Here is a 24,019-nt window from a genome sequence, read left to right on the forward strand (position 1 = left end):
GTATTATTAAGGACATTACAATTGATTTGTGTGTCATGATGGTATTTATCTTTCACACTCGAGCCTAGGTGTATTGTTAAGGGCATACACATGTTTTATGTTTTCTGATGGTGTCTGTCTTTTACACTCGAACCTTAGTGTTTTATTACAGACATTACAATGGTTTATGTGTCCTATCAGTTTAAGTGTGAACAATCAAACATAAAGTATACAATATAACAGTGTATAATAAGAATTGAAAATCGGGTTAAACAAACAACTCTGCAAGTTAAAATATAGTTTGTTAAAAGGTTTTCAATTCTTAAAAATGTACAATTATGAAACCATTTAACTGAAATCATGTGATTAAGTACAAGATATTCTTGTACTTTTCCTTGTATTCCCCCCTGAAAACATTGAAAAACCATTGAAAAAGGGTAGGGGTATGAACTCACCGGACGCGGAAGTGTGTCGATTTCGGATGCTAAACGTCGAATCGAGGCCTGATAACACGCGAGGTTCCTATGTAATATGAAATGGCATACAAATATATCTAATTAAATTCATAAACTCTAATTAGATATGAAGTCACACTCCAACGAACGAAAACACCTCAAAACGGGTGTTTGGAGTGACCCGGGTGACATCTACGGACGGGAATTGAAGCGAGGGACTTGGGATTTGAGTTTACTCCCCAAGAGTAAACTCCCTAATGAAGTTTACGGCCTATACACCACTCACACATGAGTTCACGGCCGTGAACTCATGTTGGCAAGATTTATGGTGCTTAAAGGGTCATAAATGGCTATTATCACTTGGAAAGGGTTGGAACAATTTTACCTAAGGCTTGGAATGAATTAAAATCACCAAATACAACACTTAAGGGAGTTTACGGCCTTGGCATGGAGCCTATGGCTGTAAACTCTCATACTCCCTTGAATAATTGTTTTTAAGGTCCCAAAGTTAATCACATGTGATTCTAAAAATTCCTACAAGCCTTGAAATGATTTTTGGGCACAATTGACATCCTTTTTGGAGTTTACGACCTTGGAGCACCTTATATGGCCGTAAAATCTCAAATGAAGAGTTTTTGATGTGTTTAAAGCCCTTAAACTATTTTTGGTTGGTTCTATGATTTATTCCAAGGCTTTTGGTGGTGTTGGATGGCTTTCTAACACCTTGAAAATGAGTTTACACCCATGATACAGGAGTTTACGGCCCAAGCACATGCCTTGGCCGTAAACTCATACAAACCCCTCAAAATTCATGTCTAAGGTGTTCTAGGTCCATAACCAATATTCTAAAAGTCATATCTAAGTCTTGTTTGTGTCTTGGAAGGGTTTAAGGGCTCAAAAACCCTTTAAATATGGGTTTACGGCCTAAGAACCATCCTGGGCCGTAAACTCATATATAAGGCTCTAAATCATGGTTTGACGCATTCTAATTCCATTTCATAAAGTCATCTAGCCATATTCAAGGTCTAATTGTGGTTTGGAAGGGTTTTGTTGCTCCAAAAACCCCATTTATATGAGTTTACGGCCTAGGACTGTTCTAGGTCCGTAAACTCATGATAATGGTCCTAATCCATGGTTTAAACTCGAATTTGAAGGCTCAATATGATGCAAAATGAGTATACGAAGGTACCTTGAAGATTTGAGACCTTAAACTTGAGATTTTGACCTTTAATTCTAGTTTGAGGAGAGAGGTTGGAGTGAAAGTTGTAGAATGGAGCAAAAGCTTCAAAATGAAGACTTGGATCACTTTAAATAGTGTCCAAGTTCGGGACATGGTAGAATTCTACTCGATACCGGCGTTAGACGGGGCTTTTGGTCGCACCCGGCCAATTTGCCGTAACCCGATATGGTTGATTCTAGAAATGTTCCGATCATTAATATGAGACGTTAGAATGAGTTCTAAGGGTATTAAGACACTTATTAAGTCATAAAATAAAATATACATTAATGACTTAATAAAATGTCGGAATCGGAAACGAAATCGGAAACGGCGATTGGATGATCGGAACGAGTCGCGAGAAGAGTTACATTTAGGGATATGAATTTCGGGTTGTTACACAACGCATCCCCATACCACTGTTGTTGCCTGTCCACATGTGCAACATACTCACTAAGGTTCTGAACCCTCATGTCAAGACGGTCAATGCCCTGAGCTAGGTAGCGCATATCAATCTCCGGCTCAGGTCCCTGCTGCGCTCCCCGAGGAGCAGGTCTACGCCGCTGGACTCGTCTCGGCTGTGGCTTGATGGCACCCTCCTCGTCCGCCACGTCATCTGCTCGTACTCGCAAGACACCATCTCCGACCCGCTCGAGTACACGCATCGACTCTAACAACTGAAGGCTCATCGGCCTCATATCATGAAACACCATCGATCTCGTGATCTCACGCGTCAACAACTGATATGATCAGGCTAATCGCGTGATAAAATGCCCTCCGCAAATCGGGCTATCCTCCCGAAGTCCCCTGGCCCTCCGTCCCAAAAATGCGGCTAAAGCAACTGGAAGGTTCAGGTGCCTCCCTGGAGTAACAAGCGCCCACAAGAAATACAAGTCTATCGAAGGCACTCTCTTATTGTTCTTATGATGCGTGAGAGACATAGAAATCAAACGGTGCAGCAGTCTATATGTAGTAGACCGAATCATCCTCCCTCGTGCAGTAAATGGCGTATAAACTCCTCCTGTAATCTCGACCCAAAAAGTGTTCTCGTTATAGTCATCTGGTCGGTCCGTGAGACAATCAACAAGGAATGTCGGGAAGTGGATACTCCTCGTCTCATCTACTGTGTATATAGCCACTCGAGTCGCAAGCTCTATAACACTGCACTCCCGGCTCACACCCCCCAGTCTGAAGGCAAAAGTTGTCCTATCATCGGGTGCCTTCCTAGGGTCATAGGAAACTGTAGCGTAGAACTCCAACAAAAATTCCCGATAAACAAGCTCCTGGATCCTAAACAATCGTGCCCATCCCTGACATACGAACAAATTCACTCCACTCGCGTCCGAGTGCGTGTATTGCAAAAAATCCTGGATCAGTGCAGCAAGTCCAGTACGGGTCGCCAATTCCCAGTCAAATGAGGGTGCTATGTCGATCTCCTTGGTGAGAAGTAAACTCAGATTGGTGACATATCGTGCCCGGGTTGCATCGTTCAGAGTTTGCGGAAATTGTAAGAACCGGTGATCGGTCACGTCCTCGGGTGGGTTGGTCCTTTGAGTTCTTCGGGCCATAATCTGCACAAATAAACACCAACACAAAACCAAACAACATATAACAGCATTAACAATTTTTTTAAAACCAAAATAATGGTCTTGGACTTGGTCTGTACGCTGGGCGTACATCCAGCTTACGCTGGGCGTACGTCCAGGTTTCACTAATCTGTGTCCCTCTCGATCAAAGGCCATATTACACCGGTAAAACCTGTTCGCAGGAGTATTCTTCAAAACATTTAAACACATGGGGTATTTTCCATATGTATAAACAATCCAGGGGTCAAACACATGGGGGCATATACGTGTTTAGCAAACGGGACCATATCAAATATACAACCTCGTGGTCCAAGACAGTAAAAAACGGGACCACCTTTAATCTTATGTCCAAAAAGATGAATCAATCCCTTGTTCGTTTCTTATCTATTCAAGATTAGCAAACACTTAATAGGGAAACTTCATAGGGGCAGTCAAGAATTGAAGTCAATAGGGGTTACGCTTGGCGTCCGTCCCCGAGTGCAAATCGATGGGTCTATCACGGGGTTAAGGATAAATTAAGTCCTAGGGTTCATTTTATTGATAGAAATCGGTCCATTCAAGCCCTAATCAAAACATACATTTGTGAAATCGGCCCTAATTCAAGAATTGTATAAACCCTAGATTTCGAACAAAGGCAATATGCAGCCAATTTCATCGATTGAAACACAAATCAAAGCCATTGAGTACCCGAAAAACATACCTGTGTGTCGAATTTTACAGGAAAAGAAGAAAAATCGAGATTCTTGGAGAGGGTTGTTCGTCACAGCGTATGCGGTGAAGTAGAAGAGTTTGAAAGAATAACAAAAAAAAGTCAAAGGTAAACAGATAAAACCTGGTCGTTGATTTACGCTGGGCGTAAGGCAAAGTTACGCTGGGCGTAACCCCAACTCCGTGAAAAGGCCATCCGCGATCAATGGTCTATTACGCTTGGCGTAATTAAAATGTACGTTGGGCGTAACTGAAACTGAAATATTCCCCTTTTCTTTAATTGAAATTCCTTTCTTTTAACTAATTAATTTAGGGACTTATTATAATTAATTATTTTTCTTTTTAATTGCTTCAACAACTGATGACTTTCTGATGAGTGACATAAAAAAAATGAGACGTCATAATCACTTGTCTTTGTCGAGATCAAACAACAACGGTTGATCAAAAACCTTTGCACGCAAGAATTGGTTTGCGAAAACAACCACTTTCGGGACCCGTTAGAATATTTCCTTTGTTTTCTTTGCACTTTTAACTAAAAGCGGAACAAGAAGTGACCTAACTAGTCAAGAACAGCAAGAGCTCGGTCTTCCACTTAACCACCACAATACGCCTTGCTATACTACGCCTCATGAATTGAGTTGGACAAATCAACAAAGTAGTAGGCCAACCAGGTCAAGAATTCCCTAATCGCTTTCATCCTCGAAACCCATGCAAAAAGTAAAGTCAAGCAATGTGTACAATCCCAAATTCCTGCAAATAACAACAAGAACCTTCCTGACAAGTGAAATGATATCAACGAAAATCAAACTAAAAATAAAAACTAACTAAAAACTTATAACGAATAATCAAATAAACTAAATTAATGACAAGTCGTTCCCCGGCAACGGCGCCAAAAACTTGATGTGCACAAAAGTACCCACTAATTTTAATATTTATAACCTAACAAACTTAGACTAACTATCCACTTATAGGCAGTGTACCTAGTCAGATTACAGTATAGCTTAGGTAAGTCGGGTGTCGATCACAGGGAACGGTGGTGAATTAATTTAAAATATTTGATTATAGGTTACAGGCCACACGAAAAGAATAAAGAAGTAATTTAATAATTCTCAAACAAGCAATTAATTAACAACTCTCGATAAACTAACAGGAAAGAAAATCTCTTCAGGTACTTTGGTTTAGATAAATTACACCTTAAAAACATAGACAATTGCATATACAAATTCATTTATTCATGTTCACCGATTCCTAAAATGATTAGATTCGCGTTCACTATAACTAATCCTTTAGCAAACAAGTCAATTCAAACAGTGATCAGTTGATTAAACTAACATGCTTTCTAGTGTTCAGTTCGTATCAAGCAAGACTTGTAAATATAGTTAATCAAATTACTCATTCAATTAACCTCTTGTTGATGGTCATCTAACAAGGCTCACACATTAACTTACTTATTCCCAAGTTAATCCTAGTTTCACGTTCGTTATTCCTAGACTTATAATCTCGATGGTCATCAAAATCATAAGAGACAAGCAATCAAGCAGATGTTCATACAACTCAATTTACTTAACAATTAACAGAAAATAATTATCATTAACCCGTAAGGATCTTTTAACAAGCTTGGCAAGATAAATTAAACATAAACAAACAATTCAATATAGCAATTAGTCTAATGATCAAAGTTTCATTCAATCATAAACGCAAAGTAAAAGGGTTTTACACCTAAATCAGAAACTAAACACATAATAGTAACACAATGGAATGCTAAACATGGTCACGTTAACAACCCATATGATTACCGACATGTATCCGCTCTCCAATCCTTCCGATCTCCGCTCCTGTTAGCTTAACGACCTTTCGGCCGCCTTCTAGACCCTCAAAACGGCTTAACAGAAGTTTAATATCGACTAAATTAAGTTGGAAGTCGAATCCCCCCTTCTGGTTAGCTGATAATCGACTTTTATAACCCTTGTAACCGACTTACGTACACTGGGCGTAAGTCGGATTACGTTGGGCGTAGTGAAGATTATTACGCGATTGGAGTTATCTGATGCCAGCCATTACGCGGGGCGTAACCTTATATTACGCTGGGCGTAATTTGAATTTAGCCATTACACTTAGCGTACTTGCAACTTACGCGGGGCGTAATCGTTCCTCCAGCATTTTCCTTTCTTTTAGCTTCTAAGCCCGATTTCCGCTTCAGTCTTTTCTTTTGTGCTTTATCGTCAACGAATAGCTGCAAATCATAATTCAAAGCATTATGAGTACTTTTTAGTTCTAAATGAGAATAATAAAGGCCAAAATATTAAGATATAATGCATAAAAATATATATAAAAATACACATATCACTCCCATTTCCACAACGGGATATCCAACGGCTGCATCTTGCCGTGCGGTCTCTGGTGCTCGGCCTTGACCTTCCTGCAGGTCAAACACCGCTCGACGTACAACGCCACATCCCGCTTCATGCAGGGCTACCAATAGTCCAAGCGAAGATCCCGTTACATCTTCGTCGCCCCTGGATGAATAGAGAATCGGGATTTGGGCGCCTCCTCCATTAAGATCTGCCGCACGCCTCCATGATACGGCACCCACACCCTACGGTGTAGTGTCAATAATCCTCGGCTATCATAATCGAAGGAGGTGAATTGACCCACTATTCGCTCACTCTTCCGATGTTCTTCCTTCATAGCCTCCTGCTGAGCTTCCCGAATTTGCTCCAACAGGGGAGTCACCATAGTCATCCTCATGCAAATATCCCTGATCGGTGCCGCCTTGCGGCTAAGCGCATCGGCCACCACATTGGCCTTCCTCGGGTGATAAAGGATCTCGCAATCATAATCCTTCACCACGTCCAACCACCGACGCTGCCTCATGTTCAGATTCGGCTGATCCATGAGGTACCTCAAACTCTTGTGGTCCGTGTAAATGTTACATCGAACCCCGTAGAGATAATGCCGCCAAATTTTGAGGGCGAAAACCACCGCCCCCAACTCTAAATTATGCGTCGGTTAGTTCGCCTCGTGAGGCTTCAGCTGCCTCGAGGCATAAGCAATGACATGCCCCCTCTGCATCAATACTATGCCTAGGCCTGAGATCGACGCATCACAGTATACCACAAAATCCTCTACACCCTCGGGCAGGGCTAAGATCAGCGCCTCGCATAATCTCTGCCTCAGAATCTCGAACGTTGCCTGCTGCTCAGGCCCCCATTGAAAGACCACGGCTTTCCTAGTCAACCGTGTCAGGGCTACGACTATCTTGGAGAAATCCTGAATGAATCTCTAATAGTAGCCTGCCAATCCTAGGAAACTCCGAATCTTGGATGGAGACTTCGGAACCTCCCACCTCATCACGGCCTCCACCTTGGCCGGGTCTACAGAAATCCCGTTCTGGTTGACGAGGTGCCCAAGAAACCGCACCTCGCGCAACCAAAACTCACATTTGGAGAACTTGGCGTACAAGCTCTCCCTCCTCAAGGTCTCCAAAACCTCTCTCAGATGCTCCTTGTGCTCCTCCTGCGTATTGGAATAAACCAAGATGTCATCAATGAAAACTATCACCGACCGACCCAACATCGGTCTACACACGTGGTTCATGAGGTCCATGAACGCGGTAGGAGCATTGGTGAGCCCGAACGGCATCACCACGAACTCATAATGGCCATAGCGATTCCGAAACGCGGTCTTCTGTACATCCTCTTCTCTGACCCTCATCTGATGATAACCTGAACGCAAATCGATCTTGGAGAACCAAGATGCTCCCTGCAGCTGATCAAAGAGGTCATCAATCCTCGGGAGTGGGTAACGGTTCTTCACCGTTACCTTATTCAGCTCCTGATAATCTATACACATCCGATGTGACCCGTCCTTCTTCTTCACAAACAGGATCGGGGCTCCCTAGGGTGAATTGCTCGGTCGAATAAATCCCTTGTCTAGCAGCTCCTGCAGCTGCGTAGACAACTCCTGCATCTCGGGAGGAGCCAACCGATAGGGTGCCTTGGCCATTAGAGCCACACCAGGAACTAGGTCGATTCTGAACTCCACCTGACGCTCCGGAGGTATTCCAGGAAGCTCCTCCGGGAACACATCAGTGTAGTCTCGCACTACTGGAACCTCGCTCACCGTCGCTTTACCCGTCTCCCGGGTATCTATAACATACGCGACGTATCCCACGCAACCCTGCTGAAGGTAGCGCCTAGCTCTCGTTGCCGAACATACTGCAGGTCCACGTTGTGGCCTCTCGCCGTGGATCACCAACTCTCCCCCACTCGGGGTCCTGATCCGCACTAGCTGTTGTGCGCAATCTATCACCGCCCCATTAGGGCTCAACCAATCCATGCCTATAATTACCTTGTTCCCCCGCAACGGGATGGGAACCAAATCCACCAAATAACTCTCCTCAAATAACCTCAGAACACAATCCCTGAATATTGTTGATGCTCGTACCGATCGATCATCGGCAATCTCTACCTCTAAAGGGCAATCCAACATGCCCGAAGACTCAGTAAACCTCTTGTTAAGCGCAAGGGAAACAAATGATCGGGTGGCACCCGAGTCAAACAACACCTGGACAGGAATATCGTTCACATGGAACGATCCCGTCACCACATCGGGTGCGGCGCGTGCCTCCTCTGCCATCAGCTGAAACGCCCGGCTCCTCACCACTGGAGCCTCTGCCTTGCCCTGCCGGCCATCTGTAATCCGCAGGGTAGCTGGAGCCGGCGCTTTAACAGGCGCTGATGCTGTCAACTGGGGGCAACTGGCCTTCTTGTGGCCCCTCTGGTTGCAGTGAAAACATAGCAACTCCAATGTCTGAAACACAGGTGCAGGGGCGGTACAATCCCTGCTGAAATTCCCCGTCTTGCCGCACTTATAGCAGCCCGACGATCCCAACCTACACGCCCCCTCATGAGGTCTGCCGCATTTCTTGCAGCGGCTCAGTCCTAACTGGCCTTTTGGCCTACCATCTGGTCCCTTGGGCTTCTTCCCCAAAGCCCCTCCTGCCTGTCCCTCCTCTGACTTCCTCTTCCGGATGTGCTCCAGATCTATCTCCCTCTCCCTCGCCCTGGCAATCATAGAGTCCAGGGTGGGGCAAGCTGAAAAACTGACATGCTCCCGAATATCAGCTCAGAGCATATCATGGTAGCAGGTCCTCCTCATGTCCTCATCACTCGCATACTGGGGCACCAACAATGCCCTCTCCCGGAACTTGGCGGTGATCTCCGCCACAGTCTCCGTCGTCTGCCTCATATCCAAGAATTCCTTGGCCAGCTGCTGAAGCTTGACAGCTGGTGCGAACTCTGCCCTGAACCTGGTCGCAAAGTCCGACCAAGTCATAGCCTCGACAGCCGAGGCTCCCAACAAGTCCCCCACGGACTCCCACCAATCCCTAGCTCGATCTCGTAAACATCCTGTTGCGAACCTCACCTTCGACCCCTCAGGGCAGAAGCTAATCTTCTGTGCAGACTCAATGTCTGCGATCCATCGTCTGGCAGCTATGGGGTCCTTTGCCCCGTGAAAATCCGGTGCACCACTGCCCCAGAAGTCCTTGAAGGACAGTGTGCGAGATCCCGATTGGCCAGATGCCATGTCGCTCCTAAATGCCCGGAGGCGATCCTCCATCAACTCCAATATCCCTTCCTTGATCGACTCGAAGATAATGGGGGTCGACTCAAGGATGCCTCTGGTGATCTCTGACGCGATGAACTCGCGTAGCCCCTCATCTACTGGCTCGGAACCTTATCCCGAACCCGATCCCTCTCCTGTACTGCCAACTGCTGGCCTCGAGCGTAGTACCACCATTCTCAAACACATAAATAATAATCGTTAGTGATATTGATACCTCTAGAGGAATCACACCTACTACAAGTTTCCTGGTCTTATCTTGGCCTTCCTCGGTTCGGGTACGGATACTCTGCTTTCAGTAGTACGGGCCCATACTACTTTCCACATCTATCTGTACCTTCTCCAAGGGATGCCTTGACTCCACCAGATCCCTGTCACTACCACTGACCACCGCTATACTCATCCTAGGCTTACCCTAGGAAAATCTCTATCTCTACTCGACCCGGTCCTCAGCTGCTGAAGGCCTCCTTGTGATGCCAGTTAGCCATTACCTGAACACCATCACATGTGATGAGGCTCAGATAATCCTTCGAGTAACAGATTCGTCCTTATAACGGTTAGACTCAAACAAGAGTTGTGCAACAGGGCCAAATCCAGCACTCTAAGATTATTCAACCCTGATCACATGTGACGTGACATATTCACTTAATGGCTAACTCCCATCACTCAGAATCCCACAAAGCACAAAGCAAACATCATTTGGACAAAAGGAAACAATCTCAAGCAACTCTATCCTCGTAGAGAAAAACTGAACTAGCATACAATGCTAAACTCGTACTATCAGGCATAACCTAAACAGACTATCCTACCGCTGTCTACTCAATTCTAGCATGCAACTTTTCATACACTGAAGCACATAAAGCAGGCACATAAGGCATCACTCCTAGATCCTTAGTCTTATTCTAGCATGCTGTTCTATTGAAACTGATAAGCATAACATAAGCTTGTATGGGTACTTTGGGGAATACTTACTTGAGCTTGGTCGGCCGCACACATCACACACTTTGTTCTTTCTTAAAACCCTTTACTTAGCCTTTTAGAAAACATTTTCTTTTTCCAAAATCTTTTAATCCCTCGATTTGAGTTCAAACACCCCCGAAGGTGTGTCCGAATCCCTCAAACCAGGGCTCTGATACCAACTTTTAACATCCCAAAAATATGAGCCAAAAATTTCATTTTTATAACATGTACTTAGCAAAACATTAGAAATAAACGTTCAACAATCATATCATTTCACAAAAGATAGTGCATGTCTGGAAAACATTTTGATAAAACATAAAAGTGTCAGAGTACAAATCCCCAGGAAGATCTCATGATGCGGAATACAAGCATGTGTGTGATGTACCGCTACCGCGCCAACTCCTTCCCCTTCGAAGAAGAGGTACCTGAAACCAAAACTGAAAACTGTAAGCATGAAGCTTAGTGAGTTCCCCCAACATACCACATACCATACATTCACATATCATGCATACTGTCGGGCAATTCTGGGGTGCCCGACCTACCCGGTACGGCCATTCTGGGGTGCCGACCTACCCGTGTCTAGCTGTTCTAGGGTGCTGACTACCCGTGTCAAGCCGTTCTGGGGTGCTGCTACCCATCGGTCCTAACAACCGATCCTTGGGGACTATTTCACCCCTACACGTGATTCTACTTGAATCCAACTCATGACAATCATAGATCTGGGTTTCTAGGGCCTGGTTAACACATAAAGTTTCCAACTTTACGTGTAAATAAACACCCATGAGGGTTTTAGGGCTCAAAATGCACCAAAAGAGTAGATCTAGGGATTTCATGCAATAGGGCTCCATAAAGGCAGTGGATCCAAGCTCCTGGAGCTCAATCATGCCTAGATCCGGAGGCTAACAACTTATTACAACCCACAATGCACAAACAAGCTTGGGGAAAGGCTCAAGAAGGACTTTCACGAAGCTACAAAGGACAATAAGCATGAAAACAGAGGGAAACTAAGTTATACCTCCAGGAAATCATTGAGATAACCCAAATATGCCTGGCCTCCTTCTTCTCTTCTTGATCCACACTCCTTCCCTCAACAAATCTTCAAGAAAACACACCAAAAAGCTTCAAACTCACAAGGAACAAGGCTTGAACGAAGTATAGAGCTCTGAGGGTGAATGGGGGCGAGCTTAGGGGCGGATAAGAGGGTTTAAATAGGGTGCAAACCCTTGAAATTTAGGGTTTCATCAGACAGCGGGGACTCGCCGAGTCGCCAACTTAAACGTGTTCCGGATCCCGCCTCTACTCGGTGAGTCGGACCTGCAACTCGCCGAGTCCAAGGCTAAAAATGAAAAACACTAAGATAAATTTTACGTACCAGGAACCAGGTGCTACATTTCTTGTTTTTTAGCTTTTATGCTTTCTATCAAGAACACTTGTAACCTCTCTCTTTCAATTAGAATACGGCTAAATTATCAAAAAATTGATCTAGTTATCATTCTTTTCTTCCTCTGTTTTTCTGTGGAGATTGACCCTCTCGAATAAGGTCTTATCAAAAATCATAAATGACTTAATATATATACAAAAAAAATATATAAGTGACTAAATGTGTATATGGGATAAATTTATTAACTTATAAGTCATTAACCATATGAATTTTTTTTTGAATAAATTACCTTTTTGGTCCTTGACTGCAGTTGATCTTTTGTTCTCTATTTCGGTCCTAATATGTTTTCTCTTGTAGGTTTTTATATTTATTTAAGGTTTTTGTAATGTTTTTTGTCCATGTTTTAAATAAAATTAATACTTTTGGTCTCTAAGTAACAAGTATAGCTGATTTTTTGAAATTTTGGTCCAAAAAATATAGCTATATTACTTAGAAAAAGAAAAAAAAAATGTTACCACAATATCAAGTAAGTACCAAAAATACAAGTGAACCCTTTTTGAAGGGTTTAACTTATGTTGCAACAATACCATATATAAGGCAACTAATGTATAAATATGTGGGACACTAAGGCTGAAGGGAGTGACTTCGTCATCTCCTTCGCTATGCTTACATGGCTTACTCACTACAACTCTTTTACAATTGTTAAACTCATGTGTAACGATCGTCTTGCCAAGTGTTTGGCAAGACGAAAGAGAATATGAAAAGGATAGCAGGTGGTCCCCACTAACCATTTCATTGTTTCAACTTTAAACAGTTGTAAATTCAGCTTAACAACTTGTACCTTGTTAAAGTTTATATTAATTTAATATTTAAATAAATATTTATTTGATTTAAGAAAAAAATTTTACCTTCTACACACATATCACTCCATATCGTCAAACTATATTAAGGTGTCCATAAAAAATATGATGTGACGATAATTTAATAGATGCTACCACTCATTCTAGCCTAATAGTTCTTTGTTTCTTGAGGGGTTTAAATTGTCTTAAAGTACAAATTGTTGGTAATTATCATTTGTAACTATGGTCATTAGTCATTACAAGCCATTATACCCTGTTTGTATCATATATCAGCAAGTTTATCTTACATAATACGCATTCCATTTAATACCAAAACGGTGTGCGAAAAACCCATATTTTACCCAAAAATCTACAACTTACAACAAACCACATACACCTTACAAAGTTCAGGTTGCAAAACTGTAATATACTCGATCATTTTTGCAAAATAATATTTTTGGATTTGGATTAAAATAAATAAAAAACACATGACAGTTTTTGCATTTTATCATTATTATTCTATGGGCGTTCACACCCTTTTCGGCTGGTCGTATAGTGAACGAAGCAGAAACCTCCAGAAATTCATGACGGTGGCCATCGCCCATCACCAATCACAGCAAAATTTATGGCCCGTTATTCAATAAAGCTCCCAGATCTCTCCCATTCGATAACTATTTGTTTGTGTCTTAAAGAAAAAGATAAAGTCCTTCACCATGAAGAATGAAGGAGGAGGCAGTTCAGGTGTAACAAGTGCTGTGAAGCCTACAAATTTTGCGCTTCTTTCAGAAGGTTGTGTGTCGTATATTTTATCACAAACCTCACCTCGCGATGTGGGTAGAGCGTCTTCGATTTCTAGGGGTTTCAAGTGTTTCGCTGATTCCGACGCCGTTTGGGAGCGATTTTTGCCGGCCGATTACCTGGACATCATTGCTCGATCGGTTTCTCCGGTGGTTTACTCATCCAAGAAAGAATTGTACTTTCGTCTGTGTGATTCCCCGATCCTTCTGGATGATGGCAACTTGGTAAGGTCCCTAGCTCATGTTTTTTAATCTCTACCACCAACTGTTTGATTATTCTACTCTTTTTCGTATACTTCCTTTCCGTTAATATATTATAGTGTATCAATTCTTACAGCTGCACGGATTGAATCTTTAATGGCCAAAGTGATTTAAGAAAAAAGAATAACGTTTTAGGAAGGGATCCTTTCTGTAATTTTGTGAAATACAAGGACCATTTCTGTTATTTCGTAATTAGGCAAGGACCATTTACGTAGTTTTATGGAATGTAGGGATTGTTTCTATAATTTTGCTATTAGGCAGGGTCTTTTTTGTACTTCTGGTAATTGTAGGGACCATTTATGTATTTTAATAAAATAGATCGACAATTTATCTATTAGGCAAGGACCTTTTGTGTAATTTTGTGAAAGATAAGGACGATTTATGTAAATTTCCAGTTAGGCATGGACTATTTCTATGAGTTTAAGAAACAAAAGGACCATTTTTAAAATTTTTCTATTAAGCATACCCGTTTTTATAAATTTGCATGCACACTTAAATTTGTTCTATCAAACAAGGACCATTTAAACATTCATGTAGTTTTGTAAAATATAGGGCCCATTTCTATAATTTTGCCTAAACATGGACTATTTATGTACTTGGAGAGAAACACATGGATTATTTTTATAATTTCAATATTACGTAGGGACTATCTATGTAACTTTTGTGAAACATAGGGACCATTTATCTAATGTTGCTATTTAGGATGGACCATTTCTAGAATTTGCTATTAGGCAAAGATGACTTTTTTATTTTTGAAAAACCACAGGTCTATTTCTATAAAATCGCTTAGAAATGGACCATTTTTGTGACTTTGTACAATTGCAAGGCCCAATTATATAGATTCCCAATTAGACATGGACCATTAATGAAATTTTGGGAAACACAAAATTATTTTTGCAAATCTACATAAAAGAAGGCACCATTTGTGTAATTATTTAAAATCCCAATTAGACATGGACCATTTATGAAATTTCGTGAAACACAAAAACCATTTTTGCAAATTTACACTAAAACAGGGACCATTTGTGCAAAGTTACACAACTTCCTAAAAGTGCATGTGTTTTAATTAGACTAAACTGCACTGTTGTGGTTTATTTAATATTGAGACTTTGGTCCAAAAATGTTTGGACTAGCATCACAGGTCCAAAGTTTTCATTTTGTTGTAACTTTGGTCCAATTTGTTTTAAAAGTATTTAAAATGATAGGATTTATTCTTGGTATTTTTCTTTTTCTATTTTTTTGTTTATTTAAATGTTTTTTTAATTAAAAAAAATAAAAAAGAAACTCTCTCTCTCTCTCTCTACGATTTTATTTGTGTTCTTTAACCAAATAATCAAAGATATGAGGAAATTTTTGCAGAAATTTATTTTCATGTCTGAGTTTATGTTATTGATTTTTAGGAAACCCACCATTCCAAAAATCAGAAATCAAAACCCAATTTCAAAAAGATATATATTTCTAGAAATCATTTAAAAAAAAGAGAAATCAAATGTGTGTGTTATTTAGGAAACGGTTTTTGTGTTTAATCTTCAACCCAAGAATAGAATTGAATATCCAAGGAATTTTTTTACGTAAATATGTGTTCATCTCTGAGTTCATGTTCTTGATTTTTAAGAAATCCACCATTACGAAAAAAGCCAAATTCAAAAAACCTACCATCAAACAACCCAGGATCTCAAGAACCCAAACATATGTGTGCTTCTCGTTACAAATCATCCTCAAGAAACCCAGATGAAGATGAAAAACATGAACAATCAGTTGAAGATGAATACATACGTGTCTTCGAATCTGGAAACCATTAAAAACGCCGATCTAGGGCTTTCTGTTTTTTTTTCTTCAAATCTTCGGTTCTTGGGTTTCAGTGTTTTTTTACTCTAATCTGCTACAACACCATCCAATGACTGACTGGTCGTCGAGAAGTGCACATTCTGAGCCGATTAACTAGCAAAAGCTCTGAACGCAACTTACAGAGTTGGAGACTCAATTGGAGAAAGCTCAAGGTGAGCTCAAGAGTCTTAAAGATGTGATGAAAATTGAAAACTCAAAGTAACAACTGATGAAGGTCATCAGACGGATTTTTCAAAAATCTTTCCTTTCTTTTCCCACCATTACATTATTGAAGAATCCACATCTAGATCAAGATCTGCATGTATGGATTTTGGGTCAGTTTCTGAATCTGCACCTAGATCGATTTCCTGGGTTTTTTCATATTGCTTTATGGGTTTTTGAGAGACGATGATGGAATCATGGAGAATAGATCCAAGAACACTAGAATCTGGTCTGCAGAACCCCATCTCGATTTAAGAAGGAAGAAATGAAGAATATGAAGTGTTCTTGGGTAAAAAGTAAAAAGATGTAGGGGAATACGGTGGAGAGAGAGAGAGAGAGAGAGAGAGAGAGATATTATTTTTTTAATCAGAAAAACATATAAATAAATAAATAAAATAGAAAAAGAATATATCAAGATCCGTCATTTTAAATATTTTTAAAACAAATTGGATCAAAGTCGCAACAAAATGAAAACTTTGGACCTGTGGTGCTAATCCAAATATTTTTGGACCAAAGTGGCAATTTTGAGTAAACCACAGGGACCATTTGTGCAATTTAGTCTTTTAATTATATTTAATAAATTGTATTGGGAAGATTTTTTTGTGGACCAATCTAGAAAGTTGTTTTTTTTTTGTCTATGTCCGGTCCTAAGGATGAGCAATGGGTCGGACTGGACCGGACTGACCCGAAGACTGAAAACCGGACCGTTTTTGGGTCTATCGTTCGGCCCGGTCTGGTTCTGGGTACTAAACCAGGTTTCGGGTTTTAGACCAAATTAAACTTTAGCAGTGTTGTTTACAGTTTTGGTCCAGTTATGTTCTGAGCACTAAATTGGTTTCGTATATTTGTTGTTTACAGTTTCGACTTTTGTTTGTCATATTACTCTCCAGTGTACTATTTCAACTTATAATCTTACTACGAAACATCCATCATTCGTATTTTTGTTGTTTGCACAATTCGACTAAAATATACATAAAAGAAGATGAATATAAAGGTAATAAGTAGCATTATATTACTCTGATTTTTTTAAAAATTGATGTCGCATAAAGTTATATGTTATTCTGTAATGAAATAAATGTTATAAGTTTTATGTTGTGCTCTTCAAAACCAATACAACATATTTTGGTGAAAAAAATAAAGTATTATTATTATCATTTAATCATATATTCTTTTTATTATGTATTTCACTTAAAAAAGTTCTTGTTTGGCTTTATAATCATTAGAGGACGATAACAAGAGTAACTTAAATCCTTAAAATTCACTTATTTCTATTTGGAAACGTCATAGATATATGATTAGATTAATGATAAATATTGGTAGGGGATATCTATAAAAGAAATTAAAGTGAAAATGTTTTCCTGTTCCGGGTTAAAACCCGTGCTCTGGGTACGGTCCGAACCCAAAACCTGATTAATAGTAAAAACAAAACCCGAAAGCCAACCCACATATATATATATATATATATATATATATATATATATATATATATATATATATATATATATATATATATATATATATATATATATCAAAATGTATGAAGCTCATATTTTATATATTCAAATCCACTTAGAGGGTGTTTGGTTAAAAACTTATTTAATGAGTTTCTTTAACTTATTATCAGATTGATACCGGTATAAGCTAAAACTAGTGTTTAAATAGAGTTTTTTTTTTAAAAAAAATAGCTTCTAGTGGTTCTACACTGGAGATAAGCCATTTTTTATAAGTCACTCCTCACTGACTCATCAAAACTTTGTCAAACATTTTTTTAAAAACTCTGTTTTGATACTGCTATAAGTCAATAATCTAATAAGTTAAATGTTTATCATTTTAAATAAGCTATCCCAAAACACTCTCTTGGCGACTCGATCCACTTAAAATTTATTCATTAGCCAATAGTCTAATCCATTTAAAATTAAATAAAAAATAATTCAAAAAATAGCTCATGAAACGTTGTATGGACCTTGATCGTGATCGAAACGTTCATGTTTGATGTGGCCATGAGATGAGGTGAACACCATGAAGAAAGAGAAAAGGGAAGAGGACCTCCTCACTAGTCACTAAGCAAAATAAGAAGAGAACTAAAACTTTATCATGAATCTTCTGATTTAGAGTCAAGTTGAATGTGTTAGATTTTGTTTGTCATATTGTAGATAAATAATCAAGGTGCAAGTAAATGAGTCGATAATTCCTACAACAGAATGTGAAAGAGCCTATTATGAGCTTAACCCAAATTTCATTGTGAAGTGAGATGTGAAAAGAATGAAGTGTGCATTACAACAGACCTGTGAGTAAGAGGAATGAAGTGTCACAAATGCTTAACTTCAACTATGAAACAGTAATAATATATAATTGATTACTTATTAAGTCAGCTCCATGTTATCTCAAAAAGAAACAGCACCTTAGACGTAGAGTATTATAGCCTATGATTCTCACTGATCACATCTACAAGGGAAAAAGACGCCTTCTTTTTATTTTTATTATGGTGAATATTGTGTCTCTCGTGTGTGTGATATACATATACGTAGTTATATGTATCTAATCCAGATTTTATCATATGATTGGATACAGAGCTTCTACCTTAATAAAAAGAATGGGAAAAAATGTTTTATGTTAGGAGCACACGCGCTTTCAATTGCATGGCAAGACACTTTAGTTTTCTGGAGGTGGAGATCTTTAACTGAATCAAGGTCCCCCCTTCCTTTCTCTCTCCCCGTTGTGTTTTCTTTCTTTCATCAAGGTTGTTAGTTGTTCCCCATTTACGACATTAACTTTAAAAAAAATACAACACAAATCTTTACTGATTTTTGTAAGGAATATCAAATTTTCAGGTTTTCAAAGGTAGCGGAGCTTTTAGCTGTGTGTTGGCTTGAAATAAAGGGGAATTTCAGAACAAAAATGTTGACATCAGCAACTAGTTATGCAGCATATCTTGTGTACAACATTGGAGAGATCTCACATGGGCTTGACTTCACAGGGAAGACATTGGTGAGACATGTTGGTGGAGATGATGATGATGATGACGTGGCAAAGACTGTTTACTTGAAACCACCAAAAACGGGTGGTGGTTTGCAGGATGGGTGTAGAGATGGGGAAGTGATGATGATGGGTGGGGGCCCACAGAGGCGGGTGGATGGGTGGATGGAGATTGAGTTGGGGAGATTTTATAATGGCGAGAATGCGATTGATGATGAAGTGGAGATGTGTTTTATGGAGACACGTCAGCTTCATTGGAAATCTGGCCTCATTGTTGAAGGTATTGATATTCGGCCTATAGATTGAAGAAATTAAGCGGGTTGTTATTGTAGTCATTCATTTGAGCGTAAGCTGAGAGAAGGGTATTTTGGTCATTTCAAATGGCTGCAAAAGGGAAAGCCTAGAATAGAAGGAAGCCTTGAGGTTAGAAAGAGCTGGATGAAAAAAGAAGCAAGCTATCTATATCTAATGACTCATAGCTTTCAAAATTCTGAATGGGGTTTTGAAGGAAATTCAATAAATTGCACTAAAAGGAAAATCCCTCTTGTAATACTCTTACTAATGGAAGAAAGCTTCCATGCTTTTGGATTGAATCTTGGAATGTGGGTTTTATTAGCGTCACTATGTTTTTTTTTTCTTTTGTGGGGAAATGAAGGTTTATTTTGGAGGGAAAATATGTTTACTAGTTACTTCTTTGGAGGAGAATATGCTAAGATAGCCATCAAAATGATTTTCTAAAACACAGAGTTGAGGATTATATGTTCGTTTGAAAATCTAAGTACAATCCATTATCCATAGATACTATCTTAGTATATTATTATGGAAGCATCGAGAACACTATGAAGTAGTTTAGTTATGATTCTTGAAATCCCACGAACAAACAGAATCCATATTGATACAAGTGGATTGTGTGTACGTATAATTAATTTTGAGAAAAGGCAGAGCAAGAATACATAATATTACACTAAAAAGCTGAAATAGATGTCACGTCACAAAAAGAATCCATGCATGCTGACTGGCCTTTTAACTACATTTGTAAATCCCTGCATGAATGCATCAACACTAACGTAAAGATAAGATAATATCATCAAAACATGTCTACTATGCCAAAAAGACAAAAAGATAATAAAAGATTTGAATTTTCAGAATCGTTAAGTTACCTCATTAAACTTGAATAGCACAGGACGTGAATCCCTCTCCCATGTTGCCGAAACTTGTTTCACAGTTTCAGTAATCTGAGAACCATTGGCGCTCACTTTTCTAAACCTGGTTATTTTACTATAAGCCACAATCAAAACAAAAAATATAAAATCATATTTGGATTACTATTCAAAGAAATTGAAAGAGCTTGATCTAGTAGTAGTAGTAGTAGCCTTTGGTACCATAGTGATAATAAGAGTATGTCTTTCTTGCTGTAATGGATTCTTTACTTTGCTGTCATTTTCCAGAACACCATTTTGTTTACTAAATTTCTCTTTCACAGTTTCTTTCCCATGATTTTGTTGGAATCCTAAGTTTCAGGATCAAGCAATCCAATTTATGGCAAGTTTGTTTTATGGCAAGTTGGTCATATTTTCCTATTCTAGAATCTATATATATCTATCTATAATCGAGTTTATGATTATAAGAACAGATTGTAAAACCATTGGTTTTGAGTGATTTTCCAATTAAATCAAAGAGTGAATTTTGATTACTTTTGTTTTGCATTCTCGTTTTCTCAAATAGAATTGGTATCATAACTTGAGTTAAGAAGCTGTGAGATCGAGTTGTTGGATGCTTTCTTCCACCAACTATACTCTTTGGGCACTAAGGATGAAAGTAGTGCTCTGAATTCACAAAGCATGGACAACGATTGATCCAGGAACAGACGATAATGAAGAAAAAAATTACCTGGTATAAACTTGAATTAATAATAGCACAGTCCTTTTGGGTTGCCCTCAAACATAGCAATGGACATGATATTTTTGGAGAGAGAGAATGATTTATTATTTGACTAATAAATTGAAATAAATAATTTGTTAATATATTATGGAAATAATATATTAATTAGAAATAATAATATTTAATTAATATTTAATCAGAATTTAATTTGAATTAATTTGGTGATTAAAATAATTAATTGAAAGTGCAGAGACTGAAGTGTAATTGTTCAATAGTTAAGCAAAATACATTCTAGAACCTTCCATGAGGCTATGGAGGGTTTTAAAAAGTCTTTAGGGTTTCTAGAATTATCCCTAGTGGATAATTAGAAAGCTGGATAATTACCCGGTTCAAAAATTATATTGGGTTTGGTAAACTACAAGGAACATTCATATAACTTTGTCAAAATTTAATAATTGCTGATTTTTAGGCTGATAATGTAATGCTTTTATGTCATTTTCCTTTTCCATTATTTGAATTAATATGTTTTGTTTCTAAATATCTTATTGTTTAGGGCTGAAATAATGGAACAAAATTACAAAACTAGGCATATTCACCCGTTTTTTTTAACTTAATTTGAGATTTTTACTCACATTTCACAAGACGCATCTCTTTTCCCTCAAGAAAATCTTTTTTTGGTCACAACAACAGACCTATTATTATTGTTACATCTAACAAGGAATCCTTTTTAAAAAGGCACCTTCTTTTTATTCTATTATCCAGGAAATTGTGACACGTTTGTCATATAACTCTGTTTCTAACTCAATTTTTAAAAACGATTTGGTACACTACAGAGCTTCTCCCTAAATAAACACAACAGAAAAAAAAATGTTTAATGCTAGGAGCGAAGGCGTTTTATATTGCATGGGGAGACATTTTAGTATATTCTGGAGGTGGAGATCTTTGCCTGAATCAAGGTCCCTTCTTTCTCTCTCCATTGACTTTGACTTTTCGTTATTTTGCCCCATATCTATTACATTCTTAACCAATAACAAAATAAATAAATAAATCTATTATAGCATTGTACTTACAATTTTCTACCAAATATATCAAATTGATTTTTTGCTTATGTGGCAATACAAATATTCAATCAGCATTCAAAAAAAATAGTCAGGTGATGTACTAAAATAAATGGAGGCAACGGTGTTTCAGTCATATAACAGTGTAGGATCTTAACATCTACCAAGTCATCATTGGTTGGATGCCAAATAAGCAAAAAAAAAAAAAAAAAAAAAAAAAAAAAAAAAAAAAAACTAATCGTAATTGCGTTGCTATTATGGATGAAAATTAAAATATATTCCCTTTATCGGACCATGAGACAAACGTTTATTTATTTTGTGAAGAATTTGCAGATTTTCAAAGGTAGCAGAGCTTTTAGCTGTGTGTTGGCTTGAGATAAAAGGGAATTTCAGAACAAATATGTTGACATCAAAGACTAATTATGCAACATATCTTGTGTATAAAATTGGATACATGTCACATGGGCTTGACTTCACGGGAAAGACATTAGGTTATGGGAAGTGGTCACCACCAACCCACTGAAAAAATGTTGTCACCTCACGCCACGTCAACTTCACCACCAACCCACACGACATAGGAAATAGTTACCACTTCACAATTTTCTTTTTTCTTTTTTTATGATTAAATTAATTTAAAACATAATAAAGTATTAAACCTAAATTAGTAAAGAACATAGAAAATGAAAACTAAAATACTAAAAAAACATAAAAATAACATAGAAAATTAAACTTAAATTACTAAAAAAACATAAAAATATAGAATCTAGTTGCGATATTTGTCGAGAACTTCTTGTTGAATTTTTGAAAACACCCTTAATGTAACACCCAAAGTTTTGAAGGCCAAGAAAGGGAAGAAAACCCTAAGTTTAGGGGTCGACTCGGCGAGTCCAAGGAGGGACTCGACGAGTCGGAGCGGGATCCGGGTTGAGGAGTAAGTGACCAACTTGGCGAGTCGGTCAAGTGGACTCGGCGAGTCTGGTCTGTGCGTGGAAAACCCTAAATTCGGGACTTGGAGCCTATATAAACGTCTTAATCTCCTTCCTAGGGTTCCTTACTGCCTCTTAAGCCCTAGATATCAAACCCTAGCCGCCATATCCTCTATTTGAACCATTTATTGCCTTCAAGAGTGCATTTAGCTTGGAGGAAGAAGAAGAATCTTGAGAGTGCAAGAAGGGGGTTGTAGATCCGGGATTGGGAAGACATTTCTGAGCTTTTGGAGGTATAAACTAGTTCCTGGACCCTTTTTGCATCTAGATTTATGTGTGGTTGTTGGGGCTCTTTAGCCATAATGATATTATTTTGAGTTAGGAGCCGGATCTGGAGTTGCTACTTCAGATCCAAGTGTGTTATGGACTGGAGAAGCATAAAGTATCAGCCCTTGAGTCGATTTTGAAGCCCCTTGGCCTTAAACTCTAGCTTATGGTGCTTTTTGCCTAGATCTCCCCCTCTACACGTAAAGTTTGCAACTTTACATGGGGGATAGGCTTGGGAAGGGTAGATCTACAGTTTGGAGTCCATGCATGACTCAAAAGTCCTCTACATGAATGTAGATCTGAATGGAATCGGCGAGTCCTTCAAGTGGACTCGGCGAGTAGCTTGAAGATGAGGAGGAACTCGACGAGTGGGATGAACAACTCGTCGAGTCGGATGAAGATGAGCATGAACTCGGCGAGTTGGATGAAGATTGCCTTGTGCTCGGCGAGTCTGTTCTTAGACTCGGCGAGTCAAGTCGCGTAGTCCCAAACCCTTCGAGTTAAGACTCGAGTCAGCGAGTCGAGCAAGGACTCAGTGAGTTGGACAGGACATGATTCAGGAATCAGTAGACTCGGCGAGTCAAGGGCTGACTCGGCGAGTCAAGTCGTGATTGGAAGGACTTTGAGCATAGGGACTCGGCGAGTCAGTAAGTGGACTCGGCGAGTAGGGTTGACCTGGAAGGTTGACTTTGACCAGGACTTTGACTTGACCAGAGTTGACTTGGTTGTCTGTCAGGGGTCAGTTTGACTCAGTGTTGTATTGATATTGGTAGCTCGGGGAGCTAGTGGAGCAGCAGTTCGGAGTCAATGGTCAGGTAGCAGTCAAAGGGATTAGCAGCAGCAATTCAGCAGTATCAGGTGAGTTTCCCTGTGTATGAATGGGTCTACGGCCACAATGCCGGCCCATGTAGTTATGAGTAGAAGATCAGGGGTTAGCCCTAGGCCCGGTATGCTAGTATGATATTCGGGACGAGGTCCAATGATAAAGGGCGGGT

The 24,019-nt window shown here is 39.3% G+C and overlaps 1 protein-coding gene across 1 annotated transcript; it reads left to right on the forward strand.

Annotated features, from left to right (window-relative positions):
* Positions 1 to 13,221: 13,221 nt before the first annotated feature.
* LOC145095249 (putative F-box protein PP2-B12) lies at positions 13,222 to 19,733 on the forward strand. Its single transcript, XM_079033166.1, has 3 exons — positions 13,222 to 13,771; positions 18,428 to 18,546; positions 18,688 to 19,733. The coding sequence occupies exons 1-3, from the start codon at positions 13,463 to 13,465 to the stop codon at positions 19,136 to 19,138; spliced, it is 879 nt and encodes a 292-aa protein (XP_078889292.1). The 5' UTR covers positions 13,222 to 13,462; the 3' UTR covers positions 19,139 to 19,733.
* The last annotated feature ends 4,286 nt before the right edge of the window (positions 19,734 to 24,019 follow it).

This window comes from Lactuca serriola, chromosome 1 (assembly GCF_051521515.1).
Source record: "Lactuca serriola cultivar US96UC23 chromosome 1, Lser_US96UC23_V15, whole genome shotgun sequence".
Classification (NCBI taxonomy): Eukaryota; Viridiplantae; Streptophyta; class Magnoliopsida; order Asterales; family Asteraceae; genus Lactuca; species Lactuca serriola.

Coding starts and splice junctions, on each gene's coding strand:
- LOC145095249 (XM_079033166.1), top strand. CDS start 13,463: ATGAAGAATGAAGGAGGAGGCAGTTCAGGTGTAACAAGTGCTGTGAAG. Junction 13,772..18,427: donor TTCTGGATGATGGCAACTTG/GTAAGGTCCCTA, acceptor GATTGGATACAG/AGCTTCTACCTTAATAAAAA. Junction 18,547..18,687: donor AGATCTTTAACTGAATCAAG/GTCCCCCCTTCC, acceptor TCAAATTTTCAG/GTTTTCAAAGGTAGCGGAGC.